At 48.0% G+C, this 14762-nt stretch overlaps 1 protein-coding gene across 1 annotated transcript in view; it reads right to left on the reverse strand.

Annotated features, from left to right (window-relative positions):
- Positions 1–14762, reverse strand: part of LOC119177088 (kelch domain-containing protein 4) — a 48210-nt gene that overhangs the window by 22158 nt on the left and 11290 nt on the right. The window contains exons 5-6 of the mRNA XM_037428472.2: positions 4297–4526; positions 75–298 (exon numbers count right to left, since the gene is read on the reverse strand). Of these exons, the coding sequence (XP_037284369.1) occupies positions 75–298; positions 4297–4526 (454 nt within the window). The remainder of the gene's footprint in view (positions 1–74; positions 299–4296; positions 4527–14762) is intronic.

Below are 14762 nucleotides of genomic sequence, written 5' to 3' on the forward strand. Positions count from 1 at the left end.
GTCAGGAGTACGGTAGGTCATGGTTAACACTTGTGAAGTCACAAAATCTGCCAATATGACATTTTAACACTCACGGTCACACTGAAGAAGGTACATGTCTCCAAATGCTTTTCCCTGATCAAACTCCGATTTGGTCTTCTCACGTGAGTAACCGCCATAAACAAGGGCTTTTGCTTCACCCACTGGCAACAACTGGCAGCCAGAACGTGGTGAAGGCCCGGAGTTGCTGAACTCCAGTTTGGTCCATGTTCGAAGATCCAATCGGAAGAGGTACACATCGTTGAAGTAACGATAGTCCCTGTCAACACAACATCCAGAAAGTGGAGGTTGACTGACACAGTTTACAAATTGCAGCATCTTCCCTAAAGAAGCAAATGAACAAATAAATATAAACTGCCCTCTAATTCCCCATCAATATTGAAGAAAAAATAGTAAGAGATACTCTATATGTATTTAATCTTTATACTCTTCTGAGCAAGTTTGAAAGCATATGATTCTTAAATATTTATCAAATAGAGCAGCCTTTTGCCTGGGTCAGTCACAAATGCTCAATGAAGCATGGTGTGAACTCTAACTACTGCTTGCTGGTGATTTTGAGTTGAGTCCTAGGTCAGTCTGTAGTGAAGATAAGTGCTTTTTTTTCTGCCATGCAGACAACTTAAGAAGCATCCACTGATAACCCTGCTCTATTGAATTCTGCATTTGAAAAATCAATGCATCCTTGTTTCAATGAACTTTAGTATGCTGAAAAGTTATAAGCTTACAGATGAGATCAGGCAATTGAAATCCATTGTTAAAGAAAATGAGTACTATTCAACAAAGGGATTCAACAAAGGGAACTAAATGAATTCAAAGACACAGGTAGATGCAGCAACATTGTTGCTTTCAGTTTTCTCAAATCACAAAGCTTCAAACAGCCTAAAACATGAAGTTATTGAGGTCACGATAATCCCAAGGCACTGTGTAGGGGTTAATACAGTAATAATAATAATAACAAGTCTTGGGGCGTAACGTCCCAAAACCACAATATGATGAGAGACGCTGTAGTGCAGAGCTCCGGACATTTCGACCGCCTGGGGTTCTTCAACATGCACCTAAATCCAAGTACACAGGCCAACAACACTTCCACTGGGATGAAAAATGTGGCGCCGAAATTCGATCCTGCGGCCTGCGTGTCTACAGTTGAGTACCATAACCACTAGATCACCATGGCAGGTTAGGTCAATACAGCAGACAAAGTGCACAAACCAGAAAACAAGTGGCCAAATAAAGCTACACATGAAACAAAGATTGAAACAATGCTCAAGCTGAATGCTCTAAACGCATGTTGCTGGGACGGCACTCAGCAGGAACAGATGAAGAAGAAAAGCAAGTGCACTTGTTTTTTAAGCTGTTTAGTATTAACACGGCCACTCCTCTGAATAACTTCATCTTGTGAACAAGGCATCCCATGAGAGCAATATTTTTACAATAGCTAATATACCGCTGAAGCAAATTTCAGCTTGCAATCTTTGCTATATGAAAATTTTTATGTGTCAGCATTAAGTATGAAGCATATTCGATAACTAAGAACCATTTGATTATGTTGAACTATTGGAGGGTCACAACTAAATTGTACACTTGCAAGGCCATCTACTGCCTGCTTCTGAAGACAATGAAGTTATTGTTGCCATCCACTAGAAGTTGGCTTGTTGGTGAATGCAAGCAACTATGTCCGTGAAATATGTCACACGCAGTATTTGCAAAATGTGTGGCGTAATTCGGTTCCCGTCTTGAGAAAAAAGATAGTCAGCTTCCGAAAGTCATCAGTAATTGTCTAGTTTATGAACTTATAGTAATGAGTTAAGGAAATGTTCTACAATGACATCAATGCTTCGAAAACAGCTGCACAAGTGTACATGACGAAGAGTGAAATGGTAGGCCCAGCATACAGATTGATCAAATTGCTCAAGGAGACTGAGCACCGCAACTTCATATGTGAATGATAATCGTGTTCTGACTGATGTATCTCCTTTAGTTGGATGCTTCACTATAAACTCGATTGGAGTAGAAAATCCCAGATGTTGAAAACAGCGCGCAAAGAGGGTACTGAAAATGCTTATTGGTCAGTGTTGTCCCGAGTCCGAGTTTGCACGCCCACGATCATTTAATTTGAATTCCTACCAACTAGCTCAGCTGTCTGCCATAAGACCATCACAAAGAGAAAAGAATGTCACGTCGATAACTGCTTTTAAAACTGCAGGGGTGCGACAGCAAAAACAGGATTTGGAGCAATTTTCAGAGCAGCAAAATGTTGATTGATATGTGGGGTTTAACGTCCCAAAACCACCATATGATTATGAGAGACGCCGTAGTGGTGGACTCCGGAAATTTCGACCACCTGGGGTTCTTTAACGTGCACCTAAATCTGAGCACATGGGCCTACAACATTTCCGCCTCCATCGGAAATGCAGCCGCCACAGCCGGGATTCGATCCCGCGACCTGTGGGTCAGCAGCCGAGTACCTTAGCCACTAGACTACCGTGACGGGGCCAGCAAAATGTTGCTTCGGGAGCACGAAAATCCAAACTTGGAGCAGTATAACAAGGGAGGCTTACTTTTCGAAAACAAAAACGTGTACAAACCAGTCAACATCACCAAAAGCGTGCACAGTGCTCATGAGCACAGCTATTTCAATAAAAGCAGTAGTTTTAACCAGTCCACAGTGCAAGCAAAAGTGACATCATTACCATTTGCAGCACCTACCAAATCCTTTAAGTTTAAATGTGGAACTGCCAAGCTGGAGTCTTTTAATTTTTGACAATTTGTAGAGCAGTAACGAGTGGGGGTGTTGAAAATATTACTCAGCTACAAATGATTGCAAGCAAATTTTTTACGTGTCAGTGATCATACTTGTTCTCACAATTATGCAGCAGATACAGACCCAAGTAAATAATTAAGAAACAAAATGCGCTGTGACCAGTGAATAGTACTAACAGTCCCTTCTAAATCTTAGTGTGCTTCACAAATGCGCTGTAACCAGTGAATAGTACTAACAGTCCCTTCTAAATCTTAGTGTGCTTCACGCCACCGATGTACTGCGGCGAAGGTGGCTCAAGCAGGGATAGAAAAATACCAAGAAATTCTGAAATAGCTGCCCTTTTTACTTTTCTTTCACAGTTAGGTTAGGTTCATGGTACAACTTCTTGGCTTGCTTTCAACTTAAAAGGCGTGCTTTACCAGATAAAGGAACAATGGTGCACGTCCGCTGGTCTGGCGATGCCACCGGATATATATCGGTGGGATGACACAACTTCAAGACAGGAAATGTTCCATGCGTCGTTGCCATATGAACCAACATTATCGACAGTAACATAGAAGTTCGCAGCCCGTCCTGCTAGTTTGCCCGCAGAAAACGTAGCATATGTTTCTAGCTTTGGTTCCCAACATGCCATAGCTGCATTTGCTCACCAGGAAATTCATATTTTGCACAAGGCATTGGTGCTTACGGCAACACAATTTTGTCTTGAAGTTGCATTGTCCCATCGATAGGCATCCGCTGCAGTCAGCCGACGCGATGGGAGCGCGGCCGCACAACGTTACTACTTTATCTGGTCGACCGCGTCTCGCAAATGTCCTCACCTAAAGAGTATATATACGTTACACTGTGGTTTAGAGTTAGGGTCTGCGCGTCTTGATTGGACTGGTTAATGATGCCTAAACTGCAGGTGACCATCGCGGACTCAATTTCCGCTCAAATTAGTACAACTGACAAAATTTTTAGGCTGGTGGGTGATTTCAGTGCAGTGTGGAGCAATTTCAACAAATTTCATGGTTTTGGCTCAGTTTGGCACTAAAATAGGGAACTGTATCAAACTGATGCAAGTGGTGCAGCTTTAACACCCCTGACCGTATCAACAAGACCAGAAATATTTTCTCATATTTTCACAGGCCACAAGACATGAACACACTACACTAATAGAGAAAAAAGAGAAAGAGAGAGAGAAACAGTTATTGCAGTGGTGCAATTATACAATGAAGCGTGAAAATTTTTATGACCATCATTGGGAATAGGTTCATTTCCTGAGTAGCCAACTCCTGTGAAGATGAATTAAACTGCTGGAACATAATAAAAAGTGCTCAGAAGTTAAAGCAATGAAAAAGGTTTGCGCAACACTAAAAGCACCACAGGAACTTTTACAGATAAAAAATATCATCATTTACAACTAAACAGTCTTTGCTTTTTTTAATTTGTCTCGCATGGATGCATGCAAGTTAAGCATTGGTGACACTGCGAAGTGTGGCCATAAAACTGACCTGAAGCTCTCGTGAAAGCCCCCGAAGAGTAGCAGCTGACGATTCACTAGCACCATGCGATGACCACTGCGAGCAGAGGGTCCTCCTGGAGCCCGCACCTGCTCCCAGCTCTGGCTGGCAATATAGTAGACCCACAGGTCTTTGTAGTGATGAAACTGGGACTTGGTTGGGCTCGCATATTCTCCCCCAAATATCCACATCTGGCCTCCTCCTTGTGGCGCCATGACAGCCTGAATGCAGGGAATGACAACTATAACTTCTGGCTTAGGCCAAGTTTCCCAAATCAGTCTACAAAGACACAAACAAATATATATATATATTTTCACATAGGTGACTGTACGCTGCACAGACCAGTAGAGAGGGAGACCACGACCAGAATAAAATAAAAAAGTAATTTATTGGGCTGACTTGCGCCCGAATAAAAGCTAACACGCACCGCTCGACGACGGCAAAGAATACAGGACAGTGGGCCCAAATGATGGCTACCAGACTGGCCGGCCGCGAATACAGTGCTCTCTTATCTGTTCGTTGTGTCACAATACAACGGGCATCAGTATGCCGCACGGCTGCACTCGATCACATATGAGGGGCTGGTAAAGAACTCGATCAGATAGCCCAGTCTGCTTCATATTTTTTTTTTTCTACATGCGGGTGGCATTGCCCCTCTGTGAAAAAGAGCATCGTCCCGATCCTGAAACAAATGAAAGAAATTGCAAGTGCATAGTAAAACCAAAGCTATGAAAATTTCAGTCTGCTAACACTCAAAAACCTTTTTGAGGTGCACAACGTGAACTATTTCAGGTCGTGGGCGTCGTCGCTGCGACTGTGTCACTCCATCAGGCACAACATTATATATTAGGGGCCCCAGTTGTTGGATAATCTTGTATGGTCCAAAATACTGTCGCAATAGTTTTTAGCTGAGATCGCGGCAGCGAATTGGTGACCACACCATAACACGGTCGCCAGGTACACACTGTTGGTGCCGTCGTCCTTGGTTGTAGAGCCGGGTGACCGTGTGCGGCTGCTCTAGGATATGAGTTCGAGCAAAGTGGCGGGCTTCCTCGGCATGTTGAAGGAAGCCCGTCGTCGATGTGAGGCAACATCGCATCCAGCTTGAAAAGAGTCATCTGCATTGTATCCTGCGATGCGGTGTTGTAGGCAAACGTGACATGCAGGATGACTCCATCCCAAGTCTTGTGCCCAACGTAAACGTACATTGAGAGATTGATTGATTGATATGTGGGGTTTAACGTCCCAAAACCACCATATGATTATGACTGACGCCGTAGTGGAGGGCTCCGGGAATTTCGACCACCTCGGGTTCTTTAACGTGCACCCAAATCTGAGCACACGGGCCTACATCATTTTCGCTTCCATTGGAAATGCAGCCGTCGCAGCCGGGATTCAAACCCGCGACCTGCGGGTCAGCAGCCGAGTACCTTAGCCACTAGACCACCGCGGCGGGGCAACGTACATTGAGAGCATGTCAGCGAAAGTCTTATTCAAACGCTCCGTTAGGCCATTTGTCTGTGGGTGGTAGGCTGTACTTTTGCTATGAACAGTATGGCTTAAGTGCAGAATCTGCTGCGCGAGGTCTCCGGTGAATGCCGTACCTCTGTTGGTGATAAGGACCATGGGTGCGCCATGCCGGAGGAGAATGTTCTTCATCAATAAGCTGGCGACTTCACTCGCGTTGCCGGATAGTAATGCCGCGGTCTGTGCGTAGCGTGTAAGGTAGTTTGTTGCTACCACTATTCACTTGTTCCCGTAGGTTGAAGTCTGAAAAGGACCAAGCAGATCCATCCCAATTTGCTGAAATGGTTTGTCTGGTAGTTGGATTGGTTGCAGAATGCCGGCGGGCCTTCCCGGCAGTGTTTTTCGACGTTGGCAATCTCGGCAGGCTTTCACGTAGTGTGCGACATCCACGCTCAGGCCAGGCCAGTAGAATTTTTCTTAAATTCGCCGCAGTGTACGAGTGAACCCCAGATGTCCTGCTGTCGGCTTGTCGTAAAACGCCTCTAAAACTTCTTGCCGCAAAGTGGCTGGAACCACTAGTAGGTAGGTTGTTTTGTGCGGCGTGAAGTTTTTCTTTATGAAGAAAAACTTCGTTGCGTAGGCACAGCGTTGAAACTGCGCACCCGAACTCCTTTGGCGGTGAAGCGGTGTTGCCTTCAAGGTACTCAAACACGAAGCATAAATCAGGATCAGCGCGTTGATTGTGTGCAGACGTGTCTGAATTGACGGGCCCAAGAAACGAATTGTCGCCATCATCGTGATTGCGTGGCACAACTGTATCAACGGGTGCTCTCAAAATGCAGTCGGCATCTGTGTGCTTTCAACCTGACCTATACACAACGGTGATGTCGTACTCCTGTAGTCGCAGGCTCCAACAAACAAGCCGACCAGAAGGGTCTCTTAGGCTAGAGAGCCAACACAGAGCGTGGTGGTCAGTGACGACCTTGAAGTGCTTTCGGTCAATCTTAAAGATATGGCCGAAATTTTGTGACTCCCCAAACAACAGCGAGGCATCCCTTTTCTGTCGTTGAAGGTTTAGTTCAGCTTTCAACAGAGACCTGCTCGCGTAGGTGATGGCTAGCTCGAGGCCGTGCTTTCTCTGAATCTGGACTGCACCGAGTAGCACGCCGCTCACATCTGTGTGGACCTCAGTGTCGGCAGTTTCGTCGAAGTGACCTAGTATTGGCCGCAGCTGCAGGCGTTTTTGAAGTTAACGAAAAGCATAGTTCTGAGGCTTCTGCCATGTGAACTGCATGTCAGACTTTGTGAGGCATGTCAGAGGCTCGGCGATCCTTGAGAAGTCTCGTACAAAACGCCTGTAATACGCACAGAGGCCCAAAAATCTACGGACTTAATTCTTGTCAGCAGGAATCGGGAAATTTTGGATGGCTGCCATCTTTTTGGGATCGGGGCGGATGCCTTCACCACTGATTACATGTCCCAGAAAAAGGAGCTCTTTGTAGGCGAAACGACATTTCTGTAGTTTGTGGGGTCTCGGTGAGGCGAACGAGCGCCTCGCCACGCCACGCTCTTGGAGTAAACGGACACAGCAGACGCGGTCGGTACAAAGCACACAACCTACATACATTTATTAACTAATTGACGACGATATCGTCCGCCGAATGATAAACCAATTTCAATTAACACGCTACCATACAAACAACATAACGCAGTGACACACTAAACACACAATAACATGATAAACACACACTAACACACCCAACACACTAACACATACCCAAGGCGGCGTCGCCAATGCCTGACTTTCCACGTGGGACCCCGGCGCGAAGCCTGCGGTGCCGAGCGCCGGGGGCCCACGCTACAGACAACCGTTTGCGGCAGCCGCCATGCGCAGAAGAGGCTCACTCAACGCTCGCCCACCATTAAGGCCTGCCCTCCGCCAGGGGCCACCGCCGGCGCTACCACTCTACCAACAGTGGCACCCAAAGCGAACACAATGCCATCTATCACCCGGCGGTGGTCACCACTGAAATAAAGCCTTGGGGCGAGACACGTGCGCCACGTGGCGCAGACAACTTTACAGGGGGGTGTCAGCACCCCCACAAGTTTTAAAGCGAGTCCTGATACCTTAATCGCATCTACTGCTGTTTGCAGCCTGTGAAGGAGCTCGTCTAAGGTGGATGCAAAAACGACCACACCGTCGAGATAAATATGACATGTCTGCCATTTCAAACCGGATAACACTGTGTTCATGACCCACTGAAATGTCGTCGGTGCTGAGCATAGGCCAAACGGCATAAACTTGAACTCGTAAAGATCTGGCATGATGAAGGCAGTCTTCTCACGATCTCTCTCGTCCACCTCGATCTGCCAGTACCCACTCCTGAAATCCATCAACGAAAAGTACCTGGCGCTGCACAGTCGGACTAACGTATAGTTGATTCTAGGCAGTGGGCAGACGTCCTTCTAGGTCACACTGTTTAGTCACCGATAATCTATACAGAAGCGTAAGGAACGATCTTTCTTTTTCACAAGCACCACAGATGACAACCAGGAGCTTTTGGAGGGTTGTATTATGTCGTCGCAGAGCGTCTCCTCAACTTGTGTCTTTATTGTGTCACATTCTCGCGTTGACATGTGGTAGAGACTTCGGCGGATTGGACAGACTGATTCGTCTGTAATTATAAGATGCTTTGCTAATGGCATATGTCGGATCTTCGATGACACAGAAAAGCATTACATATATTCCAAGAGGATGCGATACAGCTTCTCCTGTTTGTGTTGTGGCAAGTCAAGGTTAATGTCAAAGTTCACCTCATTGATTGTTCTTGCCGATCCTGCTTGGGAGGAATCAAAGCGCTAGAGCATCGTTTACTTCAGCAAAGTCTTCCATGAATGTGACCGTCGTGCCATCGTTGAAGTGTTTGTGTTCCACACTGAAATTGGTGATAAGCACAGCCGCTCTACCTTGGTGTAGCTGGACGACCCGATGTGCGACTCAAACTTGGCGGTCGAGAAGTAGCTGTGGGTTTGCTTCCAAGATTACATCACCACTTGAGCGCACATCGGTTTCGACGATAACACTCGCACAACACTGGCATTTGGCAGGACGCTTACTTGATCAGCGAGGATGGTCAGTGGGGCGCGATGATAATGTCGCTGCACTGATGCAGACTCTTTTGTCGTCAGTGTTACGGTTTTTGTCTGTAAGTCAATCACTGTGCTGTTTTCGTTCAGAAAGTCCATCCCCATGATCACGTCAAGAAAGCACTGTTGTATCACGATGAAACTCGCAGGGTAACTGTGACCGTGAACAGCCACGCACGCTATGCATCATCCAGTAGGGGTTACGCCTGCAGTGCGTATTTGAGGGCTGTTCCACACGGTTTTAACTTTTTGAATAGGCTAACGAATCATTCGCTCATTACGGAGTAGTCGGCCCCTGTATCGACCAGTGCGACCACTGGACATCTGTCGAAAGTTACATCGAAGTCAGCATTTGAAGTGTGGCTTCGATGTCGATAAGTCACCGGCTGTGCAGCGTGTCGTTTCGCGTGGTCACAGATGGGCCGCATGGGGTCGTCGTAGTACTGGGCTGCATTTTGGCATTGGCTGCAGTCGAGCCGTCTTGTTGCAGCGGGGTCGCTAGAGGGTTTCCCGGTGTTTGCTCGAAAGCGGCGTCTCCTCCCGACGTCGCTGCTGTTAGTTTCCCCTGGAGGGGCTGGGGGACCTCCCTCTGGAGTACCCGCTGTAGGGCGAGGGTGATGGTGAGCGGTGAGAGAGGGGTGACGATCGACGTCTGCGATGACCTGCGTGACGGCCTTTCGTGTTTGACTCCGCCTTTCGTACAGGGCCTCCAAGATCCAGTGCAGTGTCGGAAACGTGAGAAGTCATTGGCCGGCCGTGTCACGTGGCAAAGTCGGAGTCGTCACAGCATATATCGCAAAATGTTCGCACACCGAATATCTGTCACTTATCGGGCTGTCATTCTTCGTGATCTTGTGCATATCCGGCCATCGTCGTGAAGGGCGAGTCAGTACTGAGCTGGAGAAGACGTGAGGGCTCCTGTCTCGCGAGCCTCCAGACAGTGCCTGCACACACGGGGCTGCACTGCCAAGATGTACTTCGTTGACCTATGGACTGCCTTGCCTTGTGAATATCGGGCCGTCGTCGTGAAGGGCGAATCAGGACGAGGCCGAAGTAGACTTAGGGCTCCCGTCTCGTGAACCTCCAGATGATGCCTGTACTCACGTCAGTCCATTGGTGCTCCTAATGGTCTCAGTTGCAACCGGAGCCGCGCTCTCAGGTCTCGGCGGTGGTTAGGCCTTGCACATCAGCTTTAGCCACGGCAGCTTCACAGAAGTCCTCGAGGCTACGACCACGGTCGAAATTCGTGAAGCCCGCTCCGTCTCACCTCCGAAGGTCCTTCCTCCTGGGATTCAGCACCAAAATTTAGAGAAAAGGACGAGCCGCCGTGCCCATGACGAAGCCCACCTGTTGACCTCTTCTTTATTCTGAACACTGGTCTAATTCCCTAATGATGATAGCGACTATCTTCGTCGTTCACACAATATTCAACAGTTGTTATGGCCTGCACCCGCATCCTCCATGTCTGGTAGCTGCGGTGGCAAGACTGCCAAGCGTCTGCTCCATCGCAAAATTGGTAGAGCTGGGTCGTCCAGATTGATGTACCCTGGCTCCTCCACTAAACTGTTACGAGTGATTGTGTTCATTTACAGGTGAGGTGAAATGGCGTTGAGAAAGAGCAGCGTACTTCTGAGACAGGCCTAGTCCGGTTCACCCAACCACACAGTTTAAGTGCCGCTCCACTACTCTTCTTCTTCTTCCGCGCCCCATAGGCTCGCGCATCTTCGTTGCTATATATATCGCAATGAAGATGCGCGAGCCTACGGGGCGCGGAAGAAGAAGAGTAGTGGAGCGGCGCTTGAACTGTGTGGTTGGGTGAACCGGACTAGGCCTGTCTCAGAAGTACGCTGCTCTTTTCCAACGCCATTTCATCTCACCTATATTTATATATGTTGTAGAGAAGCCTCCGAACACTGAAATGGGTTGAACTCTCAAGTGCTTCTAGTGGGTCTACCCAAAAAGGACTCCGCTCGCGCGGGGAGTCCGTGCTTGGCCGTGACTGTCGCCACTGTGTATGCTCGCTGTGTGCCGGAATAAATGCCCTAACAAATTGGTGGACATAGCTGCGATCCCCTTCAATGCTCAATGCCCTTGGAGCTACGATCACGTACCCTGCCATCTACCATGTCCCACGACGCCGCTCAGCAAACACCTCCTGTGTCGCCCCCTTGTCCCGGTGTCCCCAGGATCCGCGATCCACCCACCTTCACTGGCACCGATAGCACTGACGTGGAGGACTGGCTCGCCATTTACGAGCGTGTGAGCGTCCCCAATAAATGGGACGAAGACAGCAAGTTGACCAACTTGGTGTTCTACCTTGCGGCCGTTGCAAGTTTGTGGTACTACAATTATGCATACGATTTTGCAACCTGGTCTGATTTTAAGACCGCTATCATCAACGTTTTTGGCTGCCCTGCCGTTCGTAAGCTGCAAGCCAAGTAGCGCTTACGCGAACGCGCTCAGTGCAAAGAAGTATGAACGTTGACGACAGTTTAACTCATTCCCTGACGAACGGAGGACCCCTCCCGAAACTGTTGGGAAATAAATATATGTTTCACTGTTGACAATGCTTCCGATGTGTTTTATATATATATATATATATATATATATAAAGAACAAAAAATGTAAGTGCTTTTGGAGGCACAGTCTTTCTGTGAATATTGTACCACATGTGACAACATGAACAAGTAGGGGCACAGCAGTAATTGTGTCCTTCATTGCATGAAGTGTATGTGCCTGTGTATTTTCCTTCTTTTAAATCTAGAAGCTCTGCTGCTGCACCTCATTCAATAAAGAGTCAGAACTTTTAATTTTTCCTGCACTAACAGCAAGACATCGCCCAACTAATGGGGAGGGGCAGGCATTTACCATCAGGCAAGCTAAAGCCAATACACAGCCTGCTACATGTCGTCGAAAAACATACAATGCACATACCAATGAAAAAGCACAGAAGCTCCAATTTGTAATAATCTGGGAAAACGTGTTGCAACATTCTTGTGTTAACTAGGTACCAAGGCTTCATAGCAATGAAGTCTGATTGTTTTATAGCACCAATGTCAATGTGAATAATACTTTTTATTTCTTTTTCATTATATACATGTCAAAGGAGAAAAACAAAAGGCGCTACCTGACCAAAGACTTGCGTCTTGCTGCAATGCATATCCAAATATTGGGCATAATGAAAGCTTGAATGCTAGTCGTGCGGGGGGACAGGCACTCCATTCCAGTAGTCATTTTAGCTAGCCCAGCTTACCATCAAAATGTGGTGCACAGACTACATGTGCACTCCGCCACGTGTAGAGCTAGCATGGCTGCTATGGCAGCAGTAGCTTGAGAAAATGCATCAAGTCAGCTGCCCCACTGCACACGTGCAGCAAGACAGTGCAGGGTGTCTATCAAGTCAGCATTTCAAAATTTCCCGAGATTTCCAGGTTTTCCTTGAGTATTTTTGTGAAATTCCTTGACTGGCACATAACTTTCTTCCATGACAATACAATAAAACACCGTGCCACCCAATGCTGTCACTGTCTACTAAACATGTTTAACACTTCGTGCGTCAACTTTTCTAAGCTTTTCAATGGGTAAAATTACTTTAATGCGGATTTTGAATGTACTAAATGTGTAAAGTCGAAAAAAATCTAAATAAAAATATCAGGAACTACATTTTGGTGCCAGCATCATTTATAAATGCAAAAGTACCATAGGCAGTACTCAAGGAGCCCGACGGCGCCAGCAAAACTTTAAGTTTTTTCCTATATACGGCCAACATTGCCGTGGTCATTCAGTGATCCATCGTATGATGTTCTGATTTCATAAGAAGAGATGAGAAAAGGTATCACAACAACTAGAGTGGGAGCGCTGCCGCGCGACCTACCACCTTAGTTGTTATATTGTCACAAAATGTGCGCTCTACTAGGCGCGAGCGCCGCCAGCAGGTTCCCCTTGAAAGTGCTCGCAACAAAAAAACAACCATTAAAGACAGTGCCACAACGCGTGAGACATTACCACTTGGAAACAGCCGCCAGCACTGCCTAGCAAGACGGAGAAGAATCGAGAGAGAAGGAATGATGCTGCTGCTTGTGACACCACCGTCGGCGGGTGTTTCAGAGAAGACGGGAAGCCTTTGTAGCTTCCGCTATGCTGCACACAAGCGAAGCATTTGACTGAGAAGAAGAGATGAGAAAAGGTATCACAACAACTAGAGTGGGAGCGCTGCCGCGCGACCTACCACCTTAGTTGTTATATTGTCACAAAATGTGCGCTCTACTAGGCGCGAGCGCCGCCACCAGGTTCCCCTTGAGAGTGCTCGCAACCAAAAAACAACCATTAAAGACAGTGCCACAACGCGTGAGACATTACCACCTGGAAACAGCCGCCAGCACTGCCTAGCAAGACGGAGAAGAATCGAGAGAGAAGGAATGATGCTGCTGCTTGTGACACTACCGTCGGCGGGTGTTCCAGAGAAGACGGGAAGCCTTCGTAGCTTCTGCTATGCTGCACGCAAGCGAAGCATTTGACTGAGACTAACAGCTGCCCACCGCTGCATGCTTTATAGCCTTGCGCCCGGATTTCAGATGGTTTCGGGGGCCTTCGCTGGTGTGGAGCACAGCAGAGGCTACGGACGCTTCAGGTTTCTTCTGGTACTTTCCGCCGACGGTGGCGTCGCAAGTCGCAGCGTCATTCCTTCTCTCTTGATCCTTCTCCGTCTTTCAAGGCGATGTCAGCGGCTGTTTTCAGGTGGCAAAGAGGTTGACGTGCCGCTGTTTGGTGTCTGACGAGTTGTCATGTTGTTTTTAATGGTTGTTTTTTCATTTCGCTCACTTTGAAGGGGAATCCACTGGCGGCGCGGCTGCCTTCAATTGTTCGAAGGAGGCGCGCATGCCTTATGGAGCACTCGTGTTGTGACATTTGGTACCAACCCAAAGCGAATTTAGCTGCGCTCTGGCGGCTTTCATTTAAAAGGTGCATAGTTAGAGTCAGCATTACCGCGACTTTTGTTCCCTCAATGAAGTTTTAGCTGATTTTCTTTGAGAGAAGCCCACATTATCTAAGTATTCTCCGAGATTTTCCAGACTAACCAAAATCCCTGCGATTTCCGGGTTTTGCCGGTTTTCTCGGTTGGTAGTGTTACAAAGCAGTAACGAAGTCCTTGGGCCGGATGGCCCCAAGCGTGCATTCCAGTCATCTCGGGCATTCTGTGTGGGGGCGGGTCGTCACCTGCCCCGGCTCTGTTTGGCCCCAAGCGTGCCTTCCCGTCATCTCGGACATTCTGTGAGGGGGCGGGTTGTCACCTGCACCGGCTTTGTTTGTCTCGGCTGTGCGCTTTGCCTGCGGGGCAGTGGCTACGGGCGGGCCCCTCTGGAATGTGCGGAAGGCCGGTTGTGTGCTACAGGAGGGACTGCCGTGAATTTCTCCTGCGTGGTCGCTTCCGAGTCCCCGCGCGTGTGCCACGTGCATCTGCCACGTGTGTGAAGTGACACTTGTGTTGTGCTCTCCATGAGTAATTGATTCCCCGAAGAGACATTCCGCCTATATCTACGGAACTGCACGGCGAGGCAGGAGAGCAGCCCGCCAGAAGCAATCTGGAGAGCGTCGCGAGAAGAGTCGTCGTTCGGACGTTACTGTCCAACATGTTGCAAATCAACGTCTTGTTAAGTTTTCCTTTACCCTTGTCCCTCTGCCTCAGCTCTCGAGAGTTCTGAACGTCCACGTGGCCTGCGGAATGACGACCACCACCCAGCTCCACGCTACCTACTGGGTCCGCTGCGGCCACCGACGCGGCTCGTAACAACTGGATGGCAGCGACGGGATTCTGCTCACGCCAAGTCGCAACAAGCTCGGGC

This window comes from Rhipicephalus microplus, chromosome X (assembly GCF_043290135.1).
Source record: "Rhipicephalus microplus isolate Deutch F79 chromosome X, USDA_Rmic, whole genome shotgun sequence".
Lineage (NCBI taxonomy): Eukaryota > Metazoa > Arthropoda > Arachnida > Ixodida > Ixodidae > Rhipicephalus > Rhipicephalus microplus.